The sequence below is a fragment of the Polistes fuscatus genome, unplaced genomic scaffold, assembly GCF_010416935.1.
Source record: "Polistes fuscatus isolate 324 unplaced genomic scaffold, CU_Pfus_HIC Scaffold5, whole genome shotgun sequence".
In the NCBI taxonomy this organism is placed as follows: Eukaryota; Metazoa; Arthropoda; class Insecta; order Hymenoptera; family Vespidae; genus Polistes; species Polistes fuscatus.
Window position 1 is genome coordinate 11990405 of NW_025113129.1, and position 25422 is coordinate 12015826.

General features: G+C 37.3%; 1 protein-coding gene across 13 annotated transcripts in view; it reads right to left on the reverse strand.

Moving 5' to 3' along the window:
- Positions 1-25422, reverse strand: part of LOC122522554 (peripheral plasma membrane protein CASK) — a 130064-nt gene that overhangs the window by 67471 nt on the left and 37171 nt on the right. The window contains exon 1 of one of the 13 annotated variants that reach the window (XM_043643737.1): positions 9662-11051. The exons of the other annotated variants lie outside the window; for them this stretch is intronic. Coding sequence (XP_043499672.1) covers positions 9662-10630 — 969 coding nt within the window. The 5' untranslated portion in view covers positions 10631-11051. Of the gene's footprint in view, positions 1-9661; positions 11052-25422 lie in introns of those variants that run through there. 13 annotated transcript variants of the gene reach the window in all.

Here is a 25422-nt window from a genome sequence, read left to right on the forward strand (position 1 = left end):
ATATATATGTATATTGAATAAAAGAGAAAGAGATATGTAAATGCGTGCACTATACTAGCATTATATATAGTACCTGTACTTTTCTTTACTATGTATTTTATTTTCTTTCTCTCTCTCTCTCTCTCCCTCTCTCTTTATACTCGATATATATTCTAAAACTTATCCATATCCTGACATAATACTAACACATATAGACGATATATACGTGTGTGCGATATAATACACATTGCCATGAGTAAACCCTATTCGATATCGTCTGCCGTTTGATAAAGCGTTCGCGCATCGCTGCTATCTCTATTTCAGTGAACGTCTTTGATATTGATTAACCATTTGGCGACATCGAGTGGCCAATGGATAAAGAATGAGATAAAGAGAGAGATAAAGAGAGAGATAGAGAAAGTGAAATAAGGTAGGTAGGTAGGTGGAAGAGACAGATTAGAAGATAAGGTCTCTCGAAGGTAGACAAAAAGTATCGGTTGGCTGTCAATACTGTAACGGACGACTTTCTTAAAAAAAAAGAAAAGAAGAGAAGAGAAGAAAAGAAAAAAAGGTAAAGAAAAGGTGACATATGAAGAACGTGGGTCTCGTGTAAGAGAAAGATGACAATCTTTTGCATTATCAACGTGTGAAAAATCTCTTAGGTTCTGTACAGATAGAAAACTTTTGTCATCAGGCAACGAAGGAGGGATAGGTAATAGCAAAATTGGTTCAGTAGAATAGACTTTGTTCTCGAAGAAAAAGAGAAAAAAAAGAACCTGTTTGTATCGAGTTTGCACGAGGGATTTTGAAAGTTTATAAGTTTGGAAAAAAAAAATGGGGAAAAAATAAAGAAGAAGAAGAAGATTTCTTCCTTTTATCTTAAAAAGTAAATAATACGTCTCCGTGTTCGTTGCAAGGAAAACTTCTTCCCCTTTTTTTTCTTTCTTTTTTCTTCTTTGAAAAGTATTAATCCAGCCACTAGTGAACGGACCCAACACACTACGAGTGAAACGATACAAAATTTTCTTAACAACCTCTACTTCCCCGTAGATTTTAAAATAACTTTTGAGGAGATAATTTCTTACTTTCTTCTCGTTATACGAAAAGAGTCTTCTTTTACTATTTCTAACGATAGAGAGTGATATCTATATACTTGTTCATTGGATGAGTGGCAACTTGATCACCAACGAGACATCCCCGAAGGGTACTAGCCAACTTACGGGGGATACTCGATTTCGACGAAAAGAAAAAGAAATAACAACCTCTTTCCTTCTTTTTCTGTTTTTTTTTTTTAATTCTTCCTTTTATACCGGGGTCCTTAGGTTAAGAGCCACTTAACCTATAGAATGATTCGTCCCTGACATTATCTATATAAGATGAGAGAGAGAGAGCAACTCGTTGTTACTACCTTAGAATCGCCTGTAAACTTTCTTGCGCTTTAACTTCGATAACTTTGCATCATGCAAGGTCGTAACCTGAATGCAACCGTGCAGATACATTAAATCTCACCAAACTTTTGCAACACACACACACACACATATATACACGTACACCATGCTCGTTGTAAACCTCGTTCTTGTCGATACCATCAAATCTTTCCAATAGATTCAACACCGTATTAACACTGTCTTCGGTAACAACTGATAATACTGTTACGCGAAGCTTAAGCAGCTGAGAGTAATAGAATTGGCATGATCGATAATAGTAGTATCTTGTTCCGTGTATTCGATAAAAGAGAATTTTCAATGAAAAATATGATCAAAAGCACTCAGCTAATTATAACAGTCGGCCAACCAAAAGACAAAGAGTAGGTAATATATAGAATACAGTAAATGTAACAGAGTAAAGAGTAATGTAATCTATCATATGATATATATATATATACTATTGGCCAACGCGTTATTTGAACAACGGTGTTGAGAGAATTTAGTTATACTTTAATATACGATAATACTATCAATCTCATTAGTAGAATTGAAATTGAAATAAAGAAATAGAGAGAAATAAATATATGGAATACGAAAGGAAAATAACATTGAATTTAAGTATTGAAATAAATATACGAAATAAAATAAGTTTGATATTCTCGTTCGTTCGTTCGTTCAAGGTTCAATTTCGATTCTACGTTTAGTTTCGTAAGAGACTACTGCTTTTAGTTGATTCAAGAAGTCCGATGTGGGTTGTTAAATATTTACCGAGTGGTAACGAGGCGGTCACTTATCGTACTCGGAGATTATGCTAGGAACATTGTTCGCGATAATGAAAAGGAGATGGACTTCTCTCACGTAGAGTATAACTCTTTCTCTTATGGTATATCTACACGTACAGTTATACGTTTGTGGATACATGTAAGTACATAGTTCTACATATACATATACATATATATACCTGTCTATATAGAGATAGATATATATATCTATATATATATCTGCTTTATTCCCGATGAAAAGAGAGGTAAAGTGAAACGAGCGAACTAAGAGAAAGATTATAACGACGCTTCCGGAAGTGCTTCTCTTTTTCGCTTTGTAACGACGCTAATGTATTCCATTGAGGATGGGCACCACACCAGTAACCCAACAACAAGGACCCCCCCCCACCACCAGCCCCCCACCGTGTTTTGAATAATGGACGACGACCGGTTGGTTCTTCCTCCGTAGTCACGGATTTGTGCTCGTGATATAGGATGGTATGGTGCCACCCGAGCCAAATTGTCCCGACTGCTGCACTATTTAAAATGCTAAAGACCCTTCTGGCCTCCGAAAGTAGGAGACAGCAGTCAAGAGCAAAGGGATTTAGCTCAGGGATCATTCCCAGGACCTAAGGTACGAAGGGTCAGAGAAAAAATAAATAAAAAGCTGTTACTGTTAGGAGTCAGAGGAAGAAGGTAACCCTACCATATCATAAATTTCATCCGGTTGTAATGAGAAACTTATGCTTTTACGTATATGCGAGAGAAAAAAAGGTTAAGGCAAGTAATTAACCTGTGATCTTGAGGTAATCATTGAGAATCATTTGATATTAACTGTGAAACGAAAGTTTATGAATATAAATTGGAATTTAAGTATATCGTTTCTACGTTAAATGTATAAAGTTAGGTGAAAACGTGGGCGTGCCTTTTAGTGTGTTTCGTATTCTTTAAAGAGAAAAATATAGAGTTTCTTCTTGCAATATTTATACGTATAAAGTAGTAGCACATTGCAATAAATTGTTTTTTTACTGTTATAAATCATAATAAAACAACGTCGCAACTTGGGAAAACATATAAATTTGTTAGTTATTTATTTATCCCGTTCCCATCCCTGGGGTCTTATAAGTAAAACTATGCATATGTCTTTCCAAGACACCGTCCAAGACACCCTGTCCAAGACGGCGATCAATTTTTCACATTTTCACGTTCATTTATTTTTCATGCCCGATATCGATGGCGTTTCTTCGAAAACGGAATATTACTCGACGAGACCATCGCATCAATTGTAAAAATAATAAAAAACAATTCGTATATAACGTATTTTCCTCTCGAGCGAGATAAACGAGGTCGGATATTGGAAATTGGCTCGTTCCAACGGAATCACCGCGAATAATTAGAACAACTACGACACAAACCGAGAATAAGAATGGCTGCTGGTAATCGGAACGAAAGGATGCTCGAATGGGGTCCACCAAGCACCACCAATCCTGAAATTCGCGAGCTAATAAAAGTGCAAAAAGGGAAAACGGCAACCGGAAGTCGTGGATAGCCCGCTATGAACCGTTTATCTTGGCCGTACTTCCTAAATGTAGTTCGGGCTAAACAAAAGCTAGAAAACAACAGAACCGCGAACCCCAGTCCCGCCCCCTTCCCACCTCCCGCCTTTTCTGGACACCGACTGCGACCTTTTGTCTAAAGGAAACGCAATTTAGGTTGGCAAGAAACTTCCGTATACCGTTAGAGGAGAGATAGTGGGAGAGGGGGAAGGGGGGGAAATAACATCTCGATTGGATTATCAGCGTGTATGTGAAAACGTTTGGTACACTGTTGGTTTGGACGATAAGCAATCCCAATGGAAAATCCCGGCTCGTAGTCGAGTAACATAATTGTTGAAATTGAGTTTTCCAATGTTGTGATACAATCGCATGGTATCCATTCCTTTAATACCAGGTCAGTGTCGAGAATTAAGAGCTTAACTAAACGTTTACTCGATAAATGCAAAGTGAGGAAGAATAAAAGAATGAATGAGAGAAGGTACGATTCATTCAAAAAATTATTATAATTTATTAAACGAGTGTTATCTTTTTTTTTTTTCAAGGACGTTACGTTCATCCGAGTGAACGTGATTTAATTGAAAGGTAATTTTTGTATTATATGCGATGAAAATACTTAAATAAGTATTGTTCCGTAGATTATTATATCTCGTAGGTAGGTAGTTCATTTAACGCAATTGACTAACGTAATCACAAAGACCTTTGATAATTGCAGTTTGTCTGGTTAAAGGACAAAATTCTACTGTCACGGTACACCAACCAAAGCAATTTTTGTTGTACATACCTTTTACTTTACTCGATTTATCTTTTTCTTTTCTTTTTCTTTCTTTTTTTTCTTCTTCAGTATAATAAGTATCGGATGAAAGCAAAATAAATTGCTTTTACGAGAAGAATTTTAATTTTCTTTTCACGACACATAAAGAAAGCGCGTAAGCTTCTTTGGTTAAATAATAAATATGGCATCGTAAAAAAAAGAAAAAGAAACGTATATCGGAAAATTGCGATCTAGTGTGCTTTATATTCAAAGAACAACTGATTTTGTCGATTTTATTTCAAATAAAATACCTTATAAAGTTCGAATTCCGAGTATCGAATAATCCGATATTTCGAAAACTATTACGAAAGCTATTACTTACAATACAGATATCTCTAACACACGTATACAGAAGAGGAAGAAGTAGTTTAGCAAAATTCAAAGAGGCACACACCTATCTTGAATATCGGCAAAGTAAATCTTAGGGGTAGTTACCCCGTTATAGATGATTTCGACGCTTAGGTAAAATCCGGGCGTGATTTCACGGTTAGGGAGGAGAATATATACGATGCATATTTAGATTGATCTTGGATGTATTCGGAGCGTAATGCGAGGATGAGGATGAGCAATACCTGTATCTACGTACAAAGGGTTCCTCATAATGCCGACAAAGTGTGTTCGAAAGCAGTAGCAGCACTACCAGCCCAGTATGAGAAAGTCGGCCATCGATTAAACGCGCATCCGCAAAAAAGACGCTCAAAAAGGATTGGCCGAGCGAAAATAAACTACGATTGTCGTTTCTACCTGTGATGTACCACCTATCACTCTCTCTTCCTACATTTATTTCTTTTAGAAACAAAATTCTCTGATATCGATTTTTCTTTCAAATTTTCAATGATTTTCATCGTAACGATATCACGACGACGTCTTCAATTTTCTCTCATCACGAAAATCTCGTAAGAAAATGACGAGTAAATCCATTTTCCTAGGAATCGTGATCATTCCTAATGAATAGAAAAGAACTAACGTACAACAAAGACAAAGGACGAGTAATATTTTTCAATTTCTCGTGAAAAGTGAAGAAAAAGGTGGGATGACGGGTCGTTTGGTTTATTTGCATTTCTTCTCTACGTTATGATGAGCCATTAAACGAGCAAATGATAGTACGCTAAGGTATACAAAATGAAGCGTCACAGGGTAAAATCTACTCGTAAATCATTTCCACGGGTTCTCATTTTTCTTCTTTTTATCCCCCTCGTTTTGCTCTTTATCCTGTTCCAGTTACCACGTTTCACCTCACCGGACAAAATCCACAGCGTACCATTATCATTACGTATTTTCTTTCCTTTCTTTCATTTTTTCCTTTTTTCTGATATAAAATCGCGAAAGGGATAAAGCGTATTTCGCCTTTTCGCAAATGTATGCAATAATGGAAAGCAAGTTAAGGTTTGACGATGATTTTACGAGAAAATAGTTTATAACCGTTGAATACAGCATTTCCTCTTATACTCGAGTTGTACTTTGGTTTTGACTCTACCTACCGAAGCCCATTGTATTCTAACTTGCCACGAAACGAGAGTAGAAATTGTTATGTATGTGTGCAACTATCAATGTATATATATATATACACACACGTACATTTCCGTTGTTATTACACCGTTGTAATGTATCGCACTATAAATATTTAATTAAGTCATTAGCATTATGGATAAATATTACAAATATCTTTCAACCAACGTATTCCATCTATCTCATTTCGTTCTCGTTTTGTTATCTCATATCTATCTCATTTTCATTAAAAATAATTAACAAATGTATTAAATAAAATCGCGCATATGATGCGAGGATAAAATAACGCGAAATAAAAATTTCCGTCGTCAAATTTACCAAAGTTTATTATAAAATGTCAATGTAAATTTTAATAATCGCGATCGGATAGATTCGAAATTCAACATTTATCGATATTGGATAACTGCGACGAATCCTACACATCCAACATTTGTGACAAGATGTTCTCGCGTTAAAAGAGCAAAAAAAAAATTGATATTAATACGAATACATCTCGAGTATAATATATAATATGATATGATATCTCTTTTTATAATAATATACATGTGATATAAGAGAAGATAAATCATAAAATATATAATATATATGTGTTGGTAGTATATAATATGTTGGTATAGTGTTAGATGTACAATCATACCCATAAAATCGCAGATAGCAACGTTATAGAATTTCGTTATGTGCTAATACATCTACACATATATGTGTAATAAACATAAATCGAGATATAGGACGGGGAATCGATCGATTTCAAACGAATTCGTTCGAGAGTTACGTTCTCGTATAATAACTTATATGAAAATTCCTGTCGTCTGGTTTCTTGGTGGTAGAAAAAAAAAATAGCAAAGAAAGGAGAGCAAGGAGTACGAGAAGAAGAAGAATAAGGAATCGTCTTTTCGAATGGAAAGAGGTTGGATTAAGAAAATCCAATGTTTCACCACACGTGAAATAGGTCAGATCGTAAAGGCCACAACGTGGGAGTCATCAGTGTTTTATTTTAAGCATTTTGATATGCGAAATTCAACATCTTTTTCCTCTCTTTTCGGGTGTGGAAAGGGGGGGGAAGGAAGGAAGAGTAAGATAATATTCCTAGAACACACGATTTTAGGTCAGAACTTTTATCTCCAAATCCTAGAAGCTGAGAAAAAAAAAAAACGAGAAAAAGAGGTGAGAAAAAACGCGTTAGAAGATTCGAAAGGAAAAAGTTTCTACCATTTTATTCATTCGCGATAAGATTGATAGGACAGTTTAAAGAAAGATTTGAAAATATCGATGAATAAACGTGAGTCGCGTGTAACGAATAGAAATAAACCAAATAAAAAAAAAATAAAAAAAACACACGATTCGAGTTTTAACCTAACGACCGATAATAGTCTAGATCTAATTATAAATTAACGTGGGATTATTATATACCTATAACATCGTCGTCGTTGACGTACTGTTTCATAGTGAATGCACTCGATGTTAATAGGAAGGATTCTCATCAATGACGTTAATGCAAGAGAAATCTGGCTTGATCGCGTTCTCCTATGTCTCGAAACCTATCGACTTCAAGGACGTATAATCCATATCAAGATACGTGAAGCATTTCTAACATAACTATACATATACCGACAAGAATCTATTTACTTCGGCAAATTCTAATACATGAAATATTAATCCATAGCTATTCCATACACATGATAATCATATTGACAATGAATATGAGGATAATCTCGTTTGATGCATTACATGCAACGATAATGTAAAATACACTTTGTACACACAGATTTTAAGAAAATAATACAACGACACAAGCAATAATCTCGCTTATTTCTTACACGATGAAAAAAATATTTTATATAGGATCATAATAATCGATCGATACGAAACGATCTAAATAAAAAGATATATATTTAAATTATTAATATAAATTAATAATAATTAATTTTAATTTTTTTTCTAATTTTTATTAAAATTATTTATTTTTAATTAATAATAATAAATTCTCGGATGGAAATAAGATTCTTCATATTACGATAGTCTATTGTTTTTTTTATTGGCATATCATAGGATAGTTAAATTCTTTCCATTCGAATTCGCATTATTATCTTTAAATATTCATTCAATAATAAATATTTCCGAATATTATATTTTTTTTTTATTTTATAGAAAAAATGAAAAAAAATAGTATTAATAATGAAAATTAACGTTTACGTTGAAAATTCGTTCTAATTTGATTTACGACAGTTAGTAACGGCAAAATAACATTTAATTTGTTCATTAATTACACAAAACAAAGCGTTGATTCGATCACAATACTAATACAACGTAAATATCAAATTTAACGAGCGACGAGTTATTTCTGTGTTATAAAAGAGAACTCGAATTGCGTTCTTGGGAAGTTTTTGTTCTTTTTTATTATACAACGAAAAGAAGAAAAAAAAAAAAGATATTTCGCGAATAATATGCAATAAAGTTAAAACGTATAAACGTACATACAGTTTTATTGTTAAACACCAATGTACACGTCATTATTTCTTATAAAGAATCTCATTCCTATATTTTTATTTGTAATTTTTCCGTGTACGTTAGCAATAAAAGCATATTGCGATAAGTATAAAAGTATAGCAGTTGTATTTCGTTACTCTCCTCCAATACTATTACGTCAGAGAACGCCAATCAATCTTAATCCATTTTTCTCGCGGGCAACGAAACGCTTCGAGACGGAATTTCACGTCAATTTGGAAAAGAAGTATCTCATTCGTCGCCGTAAGCGTTCCATCTCGAGAGGACACTCTTTCCTTTTCTTGCAAAAAAAAAAGAAAAAATAAAAAATAAAAAGAAAAAAAAAAAAACCGATAGCTTTCCAAGTGCCAAAGGCGTACTTGAGAAGGAGTTATATTACTCTCGTCCAGCATATGGATTAACATTTGGCAGGGACTCTCGTTCAATTGCTAACGTTATGTTTTATTCAAAAGAGAAGTAGTAATTGAGGAAGTTTGTTGGAAATCTTTCTTACTTGATTACACGTCCCCCCCCCCTTCTCACTCTCTCTCTCTCTCTTTATGTGCGAGAGGAAGAAAAGGAGAAAAAATAAAAAAAAAGAACATAGTCGAGGGCAAAATTGGTTAGATTAAATATTGCACGTTCGCGGTTGTTAATTAGTAAAAACGTGGCGGAGAGAATTTTCCAAGGAGAATATTTTAATAAGTCAACGATGTAAAACAGGGGATAAAGAGAACTAAATTATACTATAGATTATAAAGTTGAAAGTACTCGTGAGGATAAAAATAGATTTAACACACCTATTATGCACGTGAGCGAAAGTCAACGATGGCATTCGCCGTTATCCGAAGTAAGGTAACAGAGAGAAGAAAAAAAAGCTACGCCTACGCCTATGATCAGAAGGTCAAGGTTTTCTCTCTTCTCCCTTATAGCTTTATTACTCGAAGCCCTTTAAAAAGAAGGCCACCACATCCGGAGAAGAAAAAAAGGGGGATGTGATCTTTCGAGCGTGAACTACGACGAGTAAGTTCATAGAAGAAGAAAAATCTTAGAGTCTAACGGGTGTCTAGAAAGTTGTCCAAGAGGGAAAGAGAGAGAGAGAGAGAGAGAGTGAGTGAGTATCAGGATATTTACCTGATGCGAGTGATAGTCGGGAGCAGCGCCGTTGAGGAACCTGAAGCGAAAGGGACTGTGCACGGGACAGTTGATGCGGAAGGGACTCTCGGCAGGTAATCTGGGCGGCGTGTGCGAGTGGGGCCCGTAGATAACGCAATCCATGGGTATAGGTCTTCCTGGTGCGTGTTCGAGCGATCGGCAAGAGTAGTTGACGGTCGGCCTTGGGGGATGATCGATGGGTCGACATGGGGTCTGCTCGATGCCCCCCGACGGGGGGGGCGGCGGTGGTCTGGCGTGTGCATCGTGAGCTAGCCGATGCTCGAGCAATCTCGAAACGTGTTCGACCGACCTGCAGCCGTGCTCGTGGGGTCTACCCAGGTGATGGTCGTGTACGTAACTGGCGTGATCCTTCAAACGACAGGGATGTTCTATGACGCGCATAGCGTGGTGTTCCATCGTATTGCTTCTCATGCTTGCCGCCGACATGGAGGACGTTGGTACGTTTCCTAGATGATCGTGAATCGGTCTTGGTTGTTCGGTACGTATTTGATCCATCATCTGTGGCCTACCTATAGCTTCCATGGACCTGCTCGATTGTCGACGATCCATCGAGCCGGTCCTCGCCGAGGAAGGTTCCATCATCGGTTGCCGAATAACGGAATCCGCCGATCTCATGGATTCCATCGACCTCATCGTTTCGGTCGTACGCAGATCGTGCTCGATCGGCCGCATCGGCGACGGATCGGTGGACCTGCACGATCGGTCCCAACATCGTGGCACCGTGTTCGAATATCCGATGTTACCACCGGCAATGCTACCGTTGCTTCCACCGCCGCCAATACCGCCGCCGCCACCACCACCACCACCAACACCACCACCACTGCCACTAGCTGCTGCTGCTGCTGCTGCTGCTGCTGCACCAACGACACCACCACTACCTCCGACATGACCTTGAGGCACCCAACCTCCCGCATACGGATGATCCATTTCCAACGCGTCGCTCCTCTTTCTCTCACCAATCGTAACGCCACATGGCCCTATCCGGTGCCATGTCCAATTATCCTCGTTGCCCGTTACCACCCTTCTCGACGATACTAAACGCGCGAACCAACACCGAAACGCACTTAACGGAACGTACCCGCGCCGAGCTGATGACCACCGACCTGAACCAAAAGCGCGACACGGATTTTTGACAGAGGGGGAAAAAGATAGGTCGACCTAGAACGAAAAGAGACGAGACGAGACGAGACGATACTAGGGGTTAGGGACGGGGGAAATAAAGCGAGCGAAAAGTCACGCGACGGAGGAGAGAAATTTAGAAGAAATGAGAGCGAGTGCGGCAGCAACGGAAACCCGACGACGCATCGCGGTGCCGCGCTCCCCAGCACTGAGCCTCGCGGCCTCGACTGACGCGCAGATCGTCCACGCAAACCGACCCACCACCACCACCACCACCGCCACCACCACCACCATTACCACCACCATCCACCTCTGTACCAGCTATCCATCCCTTCCAACCCCTCGACGAACGGAACGAACAGGGCTATCCACATCCGAGCGCCGACCCCTCTCTTTTCTCTCTCGCTTGCAGTGGCAGCACTGGCAACTCGGCAACTCTCCTTCTTCCTCCCTCTGGACCGCAATGTTCGCCCACCATCTTCGGTTTACTCTCCTACCCCGATTTCGACCTTACTAAACTCCCCCCCCTCCTATTCCACCCCTGACCCTCTCTATTTCTCTTTCCTTATCCCGCATCATCCCCCTTGCTTCTTCTTTTTTTTTTCCTCGTGGACAGTCACAGGGACACCCGCTGCTCTGCTGCTTTTTTCTTCTTCTTCTTCTTCTTCTTCTTCTCTTATTTTCTTTCACTTCTATTCGCTCTGATAATTTCGTTCCCTTTTATCTCTCATTTCGTCGAAGATCGCGACATTTCGCGTATTTCGTTAAATATAATAATATATCTTCTCGGATCGAGAGTAAACGTTACGTTGAATTGTATTCGATGCAGAAAATAGTGCATGTGCGTGTGTGTGTGTGTGTTTCTGTGTGTAAAAATCGTGAATGAAAAATGTTTTATCGATTTTACGATGCCTAGCTAGGCTACTTCTGATAACACGTAAGAGAGTACGCAGACCTTCCTCAGACTTTCTCTGTCATGATACTTTTAATGATTATTATTTATAGATACTTTCCCCTAGGGGGAAAAATATGCAACGTTTTCGCTTTCTCACCTTCCTTCTCGCTCATCTCTCTCTTTTTTTTTCTTTCTTTTTTTCCCCGGAGAAACATCGATATCTTTTCAGTAAGAATAACATAAAAATATAATACACAGATTATAAGAGACTTTTGTAAATTAAATTGCGTTTTTTTTAATCTTTAATAAATGTCTCTTGCTTCGTTCGTTCGTTCGTTCGTTCGTTTAAATAAAAAATAATTTTCTCTGAAAAAGCGGTTTATAGTCGAGAATAAGCACAAGTGTCCCGCGTTTTATCCGTCTTTGTTTTATTACCGACTTATAAGAAGAAACGCATATTACTTCGAGCAAATTGATTCAGATCAAGAGTAGAAAAGTCACAAGCACAATCTGTTACTTCTACGTTCGTACAATGTTATATTTGCAGAGCCACAGTTTGATTATCCTTTGTAAAACTTATCTCGTAGCGGTTTCGAATAGGGACGAAGGGAATAGGGAACACTTGTTTCTCAAGAAAGCCAAGTTCTCGGTGTTTCTAATTTCTTCGTTGCCGGTTAGATCGAAACGCCCACTTGTCTCCTAGGTCTATTTCGGAATAGAAATGGAGAAAGAGAAGAAAAGAGAATTAGAGAAAGAGAAAGAGAAAGAGAGAGGAGAGAAATATGTGTATGTAATCGTGCGAGGTAGTTAGACATTGCCACGAATGTGCATGCAAATGCAATGTCGAAAACGCGTTAGTATATGATAGTCATTTCACAGATATATATATATATGTATATGTATATATATATGTATTTGTATATGTATATGTATATGTATATGTCGTGTCTTCCTTCGCAAGGATTTCTGTTTACATATGTATGTATATATGTATATGTGTATATATGTATATATGTATATATGTATGTATGTATATAGGTACGTACGTAGGTGGGTTAGGCATGAGTTGAACTATCAAGTAAACGAAGAAGAACTCGAAGTAAAACGAGACAATTGATGATCCTTGTAACACTCGTATCCTGGAGTTGTCATTTTCCGGAAATAATCCATCGAGTATATTAAACGCCATTAATTCTGAGTGATTATCGTCGTATCGATCGGTAGTACGATTGCAAAGTGAATGGTTTACAGTTCACAATATCCGCTTTTCGAGTCATTAAGAGGATTAATGCTTATTGATAATCGTTAACAGCAGCAGTAGCAGTAGAAGCAGCAGACGATAGCAAAAGGATGATGCGAGAATGGGAAACGTTCCGTCTTCTTTTGACGTTTGTATGAGGTTGTTCCACGTTCGATCGAAATACATTGAAATATCTCGTATAGTTCGTCCCTTATATACGTAACCGAGTATATATATATGTGTGTGTATTGTATCTATCCATATCCTATACATAGACATTATTACATATCCTACATAGTTATTTACACATGTATCCAATGTATGTAGATTTTTGACGAGTCGTTCTTGCATACGAAAGATACGGCTAAAACCGAAAGTAAACGGTTAGAAATGCCATACTGTATATTTCGCAAGTTCTTTTCAACAATGAAAAGCTCACTGAAAGTTCGAACTTTTCTCGAGTAGTATACCGTACTACTTTCTTACAACTTCAACTTTCATTCTAATGGTTAAGACGTTTTGCGAGTTATCTACCTTATTTATGAATAACTCTCGCGAATCTTTTACATTTCTTCTTTTTTTTCATCGTTTCGATCGGTTCGTTGTATGTATTGTAGTATAAAAGTCAGAGAACCGAGAAATTATAAAACAACGAAATAAACTTTGAAGAGATACAACAACAATAAAATATTTGCTCGCGTTGCTCGAATCCGAGTATGGTCGAGTAAAATCTAATCGATTAGAATGACGTTATTGCGTTTATTTTGCCAATTAATATACATTTTTATACTCTATACAACGTAAAAGTTTATTTTTCAGCTTGTTTTTTTGTTGTTAATAAGACGTAATCGTGTTCTGCAATAAGGAGCTTCTCTCATAATTGTCAGTTGTCAAGTTGTCCTACGTAAATTTTTAATAAAGGAAAAATTATTGCCCATTTATGTCAATGACGATTAATGAATTGTTTTAGACTATGTTAAATGAAAAGATTATGCGTATAATGTTCTGTATTCACGAGAATGTACGAATGTGTTAACGAAGTGGACAATTTTTCTTTCTTCGAGCGTAATAAATTGAAAGAAAATGTTGAATGATAGTTCTTCATCGAAAGATTAACGACACGTAGTCGGTGTGCGTGTGGGTGTGCGTGTGGGTGTGTCTGTGATCTTAAGTTTGATCAAAGACAATATAATGATGATGAATGGGATATGAATTTTAGCTAATAATTTGGAACAAGTCCAAACGCGATAACGCTAAGCGAGAAGAAAATCCTCGAAATCCTGCTAATAATTTGAAAGATGAAACTTTTCATTTTTTTATTTTGAACCGTTGGATTTGGTACAATTGGTAGTTGAAGTATTCAATAGTAACCGGCGGGAAAAAAGCCAACTACTTTAACTGGAAGTTTAAAATTCAATTGAAGAAAATGAACGTTTGTTAGAGCAACACGTATTAATCTGCGTGGAAAGAAAGAAAGAAATAATGTTTGCTTCTCGAATGTTTTCATAAAAATTGCTTTAATGTGAAATTATTTTTATTTTACGAAAAGTGGATGATATTATATTTCTGAAAGTAAATACAATTTACTTATGTTGGTACTTTGGGAAAAGTGATATCTGTATAATGTGTTATATGAAAATACGGTAACATTATATGATGCTAATTCAATTTAAGGGTTTTCTGTGTACGTTCTGAAAAGTAATAAAAAATTTATTTAAACTTCCCGCGGTTGGTTGTAACAAAATTAAAAAATAAAAAAAAAACAATTAAGACATTCTAACTAATAACGCAATTTAACAAAATGTTTCCGTTAAAAATGATTAATAACAGTAATGAAAGTCATTGATTTCAAATAAAAAGAAAAAAAGTAAAATTACATGAAAAAAACAAAAACGTTATAGGTAAACGTAATTGCCATCGCTTGCTGGCGAAGTTAATAAATTTATTGCTTCTAGCGTTATATTTTCTAATTTAATTTTTCATAACAATTTTCTTCATGCAACTGTTAGTAGTACAACACAAATTTCAGTTAAATTAAAAATTATTTAAATACGTATATTTATATATTCGGATCGGAAGGAAAAGGGTTGGATTAAAAATAATGCTAAAAATGTTTCTCTTACGTAAAAAAAAAAAAAATTAAAAACCACGATATGAAAGAATTCATAACCGGATCTGGGTAATTTCTGCCACAGATCGGAAGCTTTTCATTTTGGCTATGATTCTCCGTCCTTGGTCGACAGTAAACGAAGACGAAAAAACCTATCGAAAGTACTTCGTCAGTGCCCACAGACTTTGTCAATAGGAAGATAGTACTCGGAAATACCAACATCCATCAACGAGCACTCTTCGATCACAGAGAGGATTTCATTAAATGGAGTGTTCCTAAAGGAAATAACTTCTAGCGACTACATTTTTGATCATAACATCGAGAAACATTGAAAGTATTCAATGGGATGAAAAATTAACCGCGAGATCTCCAGTATTCCAATTACAATGAGCAAATTTAATCTATAATGGCATTGATGTGAACAATCGAAAAGAATTCAACAAAATGAAATAACATACGAATGATTATTGTCTCAAATACTTAAGTGAACAAATTGTAAGATAGTTTAACGATCAAAATTTGCACTCGAGCGGCGCCGATACGTCGCCCGGCCAATTTCAAGTGTCAACTCAACCAAAACTAATTACAGAGTGTAGTATTTATCAAAGTTTGTTTTTTTTTTCGACATATAAATGAATAAACTGATGATATTAGATTATTTCTATACGCTTGTTTGTTTATAAATGTTTTTAAAGTACCTGTAAAATGTCTACTTAATTTGGCCGAAATCGTCTCGAGTTGGTGGTTCGCGCAAGCGAAGAAGGCCTCGAGTGCAAAGGATTAATCACTGACATCGGTATGTATAATTTTGAAGAATTATTAAAACAGATAGGTGAATATCAAAAATGCAAGCGATACGAGAGCTCGTTATAAGTTACGCATCGAGAGAGGAGAGGGGGGGTGGTTTGTTTCGATATTCGATTATTGATCCGCGAGTATAACGGGGACCGGTCGTAACATTTTTTTTTAATCCGAGACAAAAGTATTTTTCCTCATTCGTTAAAATATTTAACCGATTCGTTTTATTTTTATTATTAAACACGATCGTACGATGCGAATCATCGTTCCGAAGAGAAGACGCGTTACCATTAGAAAATCTAATACCCCTATGGTCATATAGTGGTATAGTGATTTCCTCTAGGATAGTCTCGATGACCTATTTCGAAGGTAATGACGAATTTTCGACCGACCCAAATTCACGCTTATCGGCTGGGAACGTGTTCTCGTGGCGTTGCGTAATTCTTAGCTTACCTGACGGCCCGTGTACGACGATCAACATTTAGCACCTAATATAATTGGCTTTCCTCACTTACCTGAAACACGCAACACGAGATAAGATTAGACAAGTATTATTTCCATATTAAATCATTTTCATTAATCGTATACCGTTAGTAATCGAGATCGATTATCGATTAAACACGATCGGATATATAATTTCTTCTTACATTTCGAATAAATAAGGTTCATTGACGTTATCGTCGTTTGCAAAAATCCAAGGCAATATCGACAATGGCGTATACGTGGAAATCAATATTGTAAACAAGCGAACGTTAAATTCACCGTGGTAACCGAAGAGTCAACAATTGGAGCCATTGTCATTGTGAATGCCTTGCGTTTGGAATCGATAAGCGTAGGGTCAATGTTTATGCCACTCTCTCACAGTCAGTCAGCGAATCGAGGATTACGCTTTCTACGATATTATTATAAACGAACATAGTTATATATATATATAACGAATTGTCTAAACAATTCTTCAAATTGTACAAATATTTCTTCAGATAATTCAAATGATTACCACCGAGTTCCGAAGTTTTGTAAAAGCCAAATCAATATGATATCTAAAATGCAGGATATCTCGTTTAAAGAAAGCAAGAAAGTAAGTAAGTATAACCTCGTTAAATATAAAACGTACCTTTCCCATTTTCTCTCTCTCTCTCTCTCTCTTTCGGAATTGTACCAATAATTTCAAAAGTTATCAGGACTAATAAGTAGAGCACGAAGTATGGCTATGGACAACTCTGTGTACTATAATTCTAATAGCGGTAATTACCGAAGGAGCTTCGGAAAATTTCTCTTTCAATGTTAAAGGAAAATTTAACAGGCAGAAAGGAGGCTACGGCAAGTTTATAAAGACAAAGAAGAAACGGTTCAGCTTTTATATATACATACATACATATACATATACATTATATATACTTGCATACATGCATATATATATATATATATTTATCTTCCGAAGGAAGCATTTCTTTTTCTTCCTTGGCTTTACCGGATGCGACCCAGACCGACATGGCCGAGTTCCCATTTTTCTCGTAGTCCATTATAAGTACGAAGAGTGCAGAGGAAAGTAGAAAATATTAGATAGAAAACCACGAACGGGGTCTAGGTTCCTTCGTTAGTGCGGCCTTAACGGCTATTTGATATTCAAGCGAAGTATTATATGTCATTTGATATTCGTTGTACGGAACAACCTCCGGGATACACATTATTATTATTATACTAACATACACTCGACTGCTACTGCATCTCGCCGCACCACGTTCCACACACACACACACACATATATATACCATAGGGTGCACAAATCTGCACCCTAGTTTCCCCTATTAAAATCGACTTCTAATTTGTTATTACAACCTAAACGGTCGGTCGGGGTCCCACGTTGCTTATGCGTGAATCTTTCCAAACGATATACACAGCTATTGAGAGCAATATGTTGTTTTCACCCCCCATTTACCGGTATCGTCTATATAACAGAAACTCCGATACGCGAATGTTGTGTCGCAGAAAAAAAAAAAAAAGGAAAAAAGAAAGAAAAGGAGAATAAAAAAAAAGAGAACAAAAATTGGACTTTATCGATTTCTCCCCGTCCTACGCGATACAGTAATTTCTGTGCCATAAAACGTGGATACATCGATAACACGAAACAGTTCTTTATTTTTCATAGTTCTGCTATTTCTCTCGCTATTATTGTTTTTTTTTCTTTTCTTTTTTTTCTTTTTTTTTCTTCATTTCTTTTCTTTTTCCCCCTTATTTTCATTTTCTTTCATTTTGAGAGAGACAAAGCGCCGGGTAAATTACTTTGGTGAACAAATTTATACTCTTTCTTTTAATCCAAACAGAATTATTTATCGTATTAATTTTTAGAAATATTGTTTTCCCCTCGTCTAAGGGGAAATAATAAAAATAATAAAAATAATAAAAATAATAAAAATAATAAGTAAATATATAAATATAAAGTAACTATAGGACATTCGATAAATTCAAAAATACGCGTGAAATATTTCCCGTTCAATATTGTGTTTACACTAAAAGAGTGACGAGGGGCTTGTGGGAGAGAGAAAGAGAGAGAGAGGGGGGGATGATTGACGGAAGCTTTTTTCTTTCGGTGATGTCCTCGCAGAAATGCAGAGATAGATGTTTGCGAGTTTACCCCGTCGATTCCAGCAGACCTTTTGACGTTGCACAATCGACAATCGGAGTTTTTTTTGTTTTTGTCTTTTTGCGTTACTCGAATGGAAAAAAGAAAATGAGAAAAATAGGGAAGATATTTGAGGATAAGAAGGAAGAAGAGTGAATCATTTCTATCTCGGGATAGGATAGGATAGGATAAAGTTGGAACTGCCATCTGTGTCACGTTAACGGCAGTTTGTAGTAACGCCACTGAACTAAATTACCCGCCAAAGTATAAAAAAAAAAAGAAAAAAAATCAAAACATAAATATAATATAACAATTAATTATCTGGTCGATTGTGGGATTATACAATTTTTTGAGAAAACATTTTTCTACGCGGGAAAAAAAACTGTTCCCCGTTGAACGTTTAAAATTATTTGTTCGTTCGTTTGCCGTAAACTTTGATAGAAAATTTGTTGTTTTTTTGTTTTTATTTTCCAAATAACCGATCGAACGAGACACGTGCGTAATGTTCCAGGCGCGAGACAAATGGTTCTTCTCCGTCAGTGGAATACTTCAATTTTTCACAACAAGCACGAGAGCCTACGGCTTTATCGATGTTGCTAAAGCACGTTTAAGCCGATACTACACAACGCAGTCAAGCACTTCGGCATCACGAGATAAGGAAAAATCTTCTACTAAGTTTCTCCTCGACACGAAGTACCATTAAACAGGAATCTGTATCCCCATCGATCGTCACGAGCCTTCGAGAACACTATTTTTACTTATTTTTCTTTCCGTTTCTTAAAATCACGAAAAGTAACACCCATTCACGAAATGCAACTGTTATTCAAAATATCCACCATCGAGTATATAAAATTGTTCGTAAGAATAAGAAAAAATAAAAAAAAAAGAATATACAAAATCTAATATGATCGACGTTTCAATTAACCTTTAAAAATATTCATCCATAATATATTAATCATAACGTCGCGAACACAAGGTACTACGGTCTAGTCTAAAGAGCATAAAGTAAAACGAATTAGTTAAACGTTAACGTAGAGACAGAAGGGTCAGACCGCAGTAGTACAAGTCAACGACATACGCGCGCTCAACTAATTTATTCTCTAGACTAATTGTACCTAGTTAGAAAAAGATATAAATATAGAGAAAAAAAAAAGTAGATAGAGAGAGAGAGAGAGAGAGAGTCTCGGGGTTCTAATTCGAGTAATAAATTTTACCTTGACATTTTGCCGTCTGTATTCCTTGGTCTGTGCCAGGTAATACTTGTAGACGTGTTGAGGTAAAGATCTCTTAGTTTCCTCTCCGATCCATCGATGAGGAGGATCTAGTCCAGGAGGTTTCGATCTATGAGATCCGGGTGAACGTTGACCGAGTGATGCACCGGGTGAACCGAGACGAGTTGCACTAGCGGATCGATTGAGCGCATAACCGGTACTAGGTGGTGGATGTGTATGGTAGTGAGGATTGGAGGCTGGTCGCCTATCAAGGATCTCGTGACGTCTCGGGGACGGTGTTTCGACGGAACGTTGTCGAATCGGTCGATGTTCCTGTTGTTGTCCGCGTAGATCCGTTTCCTGATAGGATGTTGTTGGATGGACGAGAGGTACGGAACGTCGCAGGGGACACTGTTGCAACGGTAGCAACGGCCTCTGGCATATCGCGCACGGTGGATAAACTTGAGGGTTCCACGAGTGGTAACAGCATCCCGGCGACCTGGAGCCAAACGGGTCCCTGGTCGCAGGGAGGTTCATGACGATCTTCACATCGCCACAATTCTTTGCTTGTCCTCGCCGTTCCGGCCCCCAGCACGTCGGCTACCTCCTCCACGGCCAGGTTAATTGGTTACTCCACTACCTACATTCTCACGTTTCTACTTTTTTTCTTTCCTTTATTCGATAATTGTCTCTCGATGATATTATAACAACGAAGCCAATGGCTATCGAGTTTATTCGCGATTGATCAACGTTTAGCATATTATACGTCGAATATTTAATGTTGAGGTTTCTTCTTCATCCTTGAGATTCATCGATCGAGATACGGAGAGAGGTAAGCATCGATATTTTTCTTTACACTGTAATATTTTTCAAAGCTAATATAACCCTTTGAATTTCGGAATGAACAATTTTGGCTTTTTTTTTTTTCTCGTTCGAAAATGAACCAGCTACTAGCGAACGCAAACGAACCGGTGATATTACGAGAGAACAAAACGTCTTCTCGTATACGATCGTGATCTATGCGAAAGATGTTTTATAAGAGAGAGAAGAAGAGAGAGAGAGAGAAGGGCCGACGCGTGGCTGTGAATACAAAACAGGCTGATAAAGAAGCTTGCCGCGCCTTCGTAGAAAAGCTCCTGTCCACGTAGAAAGCTCAAAGACCCGGAACCAGTCTTGGACGCGAGTCGTTTCGAAAATGGGATCTAAAAATTTCAACATGACTACCACTTTCTTCTACTTTTCTTCTACTTCTTCTTCTTCTTCTTCTTTTGCGTTTTTTTTCCGTTTTTTTTTTGGGAGTATGCACTTGCAAAATCCTAAGGATTTCCTCGATATCTTTTGAGGAAAATTAAGCACGCCTTTACAAAATAAGATGACAGAAAGGAAAACGATTCTGAACAGAAGTAGGTACTTACATTTCGAATATTGAGAAAGTAGAACACGTTAAAATATCGATACTACATATATATATAAATATATAAATTCGTGTAAGATCGTAAAAGTAATACTTGTATATTTTTCTCGTCATCGATCCTAACGCGTGAAAAATGTTTTTGCATCTATACGAATCAATGGAATTAATAATATGCGATATATAAAGTTATATAAATTGATTGTAAATTCTACGTATAAAAATATTATTCTCAAAACGCGTTTCGATGTAATCTGTAAGAGAAAAAGGATTCGCGAGTTTTTTTTTTCTTTTCTTTTTTATTTTGTTAAATGAAGAAATGAAAAAAATTGAACGAACGTCGAAAGTTTCTTTCCTCTTAAAAATTGAATAAAAATACTTAGAGAGATAATAGTAAAGTTTGGACGAAAGATAAAGAAGATTTTTGGGCATTTAGCCATAAAACGAGAAAATGCGTAAGAAGGAGCTTAGTTTGGCAGTCATTTCTCGTTTCTCTCTTATAGTCAGTCCATCCCTCGTTTCCTTAGACTTTCTTCTACGACTGTGTGTTATCGTAACTTCGTTTCTATGCATTTCCCTACAGATGATTCCTGCGCCTTGCCCATTTCCTTAAATTTTCCTTTCTCGATGTGTCTCTCCTCGAGCAGGAAACGAACGATAAACTTTCTTTGAGATTGGCAACGTCTCAAAAATATTCACCTTTTCCTTCCTAATATGTTTTCTTCGACCCAACCATTAGTACGAAACGTTGAGATCTAAATATTTCATCGAAAAATATCATCGATGATGTTCCAACAATCTGGCAACGTAAATCAGAAAATAGATAGCCTAATGAAAAAAAAGAAAATAAAGAAAAGAAAACAATTTCCATTTCCCTTTGTTAACAACGTGAGAAATGGCGTAAAAACCTAAGAGAAAGAATGCAAAATTAGAGATAGGTATAGATAGATAGATAGATAAAAGAAATAGAAAGAAAGAGAGAGAGAGGGTGTGAGTTAAATAAAAAAAAACAAGGGAAGAAATGTATGAACGAGGTAGGGGTGCATGGTGCTTTTATGCTTGATAGTAAACAAAGAAAAGCTCGATGACAAAACGCGCGCACAGTTTCCAATGCTTGCTTACTTGCTTGCTTGCTTGCCCGTCGTGAGAAAAAAAAACAAGAACTAGTAATATTGCCAAACTCCCGGAGGGTATCACCGATCGTATGCCAGAGAAAAAGAAACGTTGATTTCGCCACTCGTTCATCGGCTTATGAGCATGTACAAACGTTGTAGTAGTAAGTACTCGCGTCTGTGCAAGCTTTAACGAAGATGTGCAAGTATTCGCGAATGAATGCTTACAATCGGGAAAGTTTTTCATCTCGAAGATAGTCTTTGGCATAGATAAGAGACGATATTCTGATAACGTTGCTAGGTAAATAAGAAAATCGTCAAGATTAGTTGCTATTGGTTAATCTTGGATTAAAAAAGGGACAACTTGCATAACCCGTTTACACATAAATGTGTATAAATTGGGGGCGGAGCGGGGAGCGAATAATAATGGTGGAGGTGGTGTTGGTGGTGGTATTAAAATCAAGTGGATCGATCGAAATTTCTTATTTAATGGCTCGGACAAATGCCGGTTAACGTAGAGAAGAGTAATCCAATGCTATTACGTATTCAGTTCGGTAATTTCGTACGTAAGCAAGCTCATTCTTCTTGCTTATCGTTAGATCGGCTTGCTAATTGATTCGCGTGGTCCACAGCCTCGAGAAATACCAACAGTGTTGGCGAGGACACACACACACACATACACATACACACAAATGTGAACGCCGACGCGCGCGCGAACATATTCACACACATACATATACATATATTTATAAAAGAGAAAGAGAGAAAGGGGTAGAAGGTTCGTTCGATTTATAAAATAGCCTTCATAGTATTTGGCTTATATTCAATTTCTTTGTTTCTACGAACAAATACGTTAAAACGCAAGAGGATTCCGTGGGCCGTTCATTGACAGCTTAAATCATTTCGCTTCCAGCGGTTATTCGAAATTTCGTTTTGCCTTTTTTATTTTTCTTTTTTTTTTTTTTTTTTTTCGAAGTCGCCCTTATATTACCCCACCAGGCGCATACCGATCTACTTGATTTAGGTCAAAGCGATTTCGCGTTGGGAATAAAGGAAACGATATTCTGCGATAACGAGAACGCATAAATATTGTATGCAAAAGGTATAGTACCCCGAATTGGAGAATTTTTAACGTCGGAAATACTCGACTCAATAATAAAATGAAAAAGAGGAAGAAAGAAAGAAAAAAAACAAAAATTACATATATAAAAAGTAACGGGGGGGGGGAAAGAATTAAAAGGAAAACGCGCAATGGCATATGGGAGGGAGGGAAGGGGTTGGGGTGATCTGACTGGTACTTCGAATTATTTCAAAAGTCTCGTCTCGTACGTTTTGAGTACTTTTTCGATATCGCGCAAACGTAATACCGTGGATTCGATAGATAACGATAGATATGTTCTGAAATAGATAAGAAGCTTGAAAGAGCTTAGAGAAATCGGCAACGATACTACTGTTCTTTTAGTTAGAAGATTATCCGTTTAAAAATAAAAACCCACCCCCTCTTTTTGCAAGCTTTATATATTGATACACTCACACACACACAGAGAGAAAATATATTGAGTGATCGTGTAAGTTAAGGATTAAGTCTTGTCATATTTCTCTTTCGAAAAACAACATTGAAGTTGGAAAGAGAACATAAGAAAGAGAGAGAGAGAGAGAGAGTGATAGATAGAATTCTCTTTTGGCAAGAACGTGATCACCGAGAGTAAAGTTTCGAGGATGAGAGAGGTAAAGAAGAAATAAAATCGAAACTTGAAACTGGAAACTCGATGCCATCTCGGCTCTCTGGCAAGCACTTTTCTCCCCTGCTCCCATAAAGAATGTGCGTAGAGGGAGGAAAATCGTGGAATGGGAAAGAGGGTGAAGGATAGTGGTGAAGAATGAATCTTAAGACTGGGCAAAAGGCAAAGAAGAGAAGTACAAGAAGAAGAAGAAGAAGAAGAAGAAGAAAAAGAGAAAAAGGAAAAAGGAAAAGGAAAAGGAAAAGGGAACGGATGGCACGGATGGGAAAGGAAGGGTGTCGCTTGACTTAGACGGCACGATTTGAAAGAATAAGAGGGTAGCAGCAGCGCAGACCCATAAAGCGGAAAAATTTGCCAAGGAAAATCGCACCGTTGGCCCACCCGGACGAATCTTCATACTTTTTTTTTTTTTTGGAAGATTTCGAGTACTCGACTCGTTTCTTTATAATCCTAAAAACCCTTCGTAACTCCTCCCACCCTTTACCCCGGTATTCCCGCGGCCCGGCTAGGTGCTGCTTCAAAAATTCACCTATCCTCGTGGTTTCACCTTTTCTCTCTTTTTCCCTTACACCCCTGTGCACCACCCCCCTCCTCTCCACCGCTCGGTCGACTCCATCGTTCCGTCGTTCGTCAGCAACCTCTCTCTCTTCTCACCCCTTCCTTCCCTTCCCTTCCCATCCCTTCTCACCCCTAGCTCGCCTGCCGGTACAAAATTCAATCAATGCGCTAACGCGCAGGTCTGCTACGACCAGCAGCACGACGGCGTGCGGACTTCTCGGTTTTCTCCGGCCTCGTTTTTCTTTCGTTTACCCTTTTTTTCGTCGAATAATAATAAAACAAAAAAATACGAAAGAGAGAGAGTGTAGGAGAGAGTACGGGAGAGAGGAGAGAGAGAGAGAAAAAAAAAGGAAACGCAAATCTTCCTTGCTCTGGCTCGCGAGTAAAATTCTCCAGGTAAAATTTTCCGATATAATAATCGTCGATTTTTCTATTTTGTCTCTTTTTTTTCCTTTTCTTAAAACACTCCACGGTTATTACACGATATTCTATATAACTATCTTTTTATTTCTACCTCTCTCTCTCTCTGTCACTCTTTTACTCTCTCTCGTTCGCTCTCTCTCTCTCTCTCTCGTCGATAACGCAATCACGCAGGATTTTTCTACTTTTTATTTTTATTTCCTTGCCGATCCGAAAATTAAATCGATTGACGTTAACGGCGCGCACAGCAGTCAGTGTTGCGCCTCGTCGTCGTGCTGCTCTGTTTACCAATTTACGTAAATCCTCGACGGTAAAAGGAAAGAATATTCGAGCGGCAATTCATTGAGAAAATTGTGCTTGGCGCGGTTACCTACTAGTTTTATCGGGTAAGGCCAAATCGAATTTTGCCCTGTGAAAACAACGTACGTAGTCGCCTATAGTATATATATATATATATATATATATATATATATATACTTC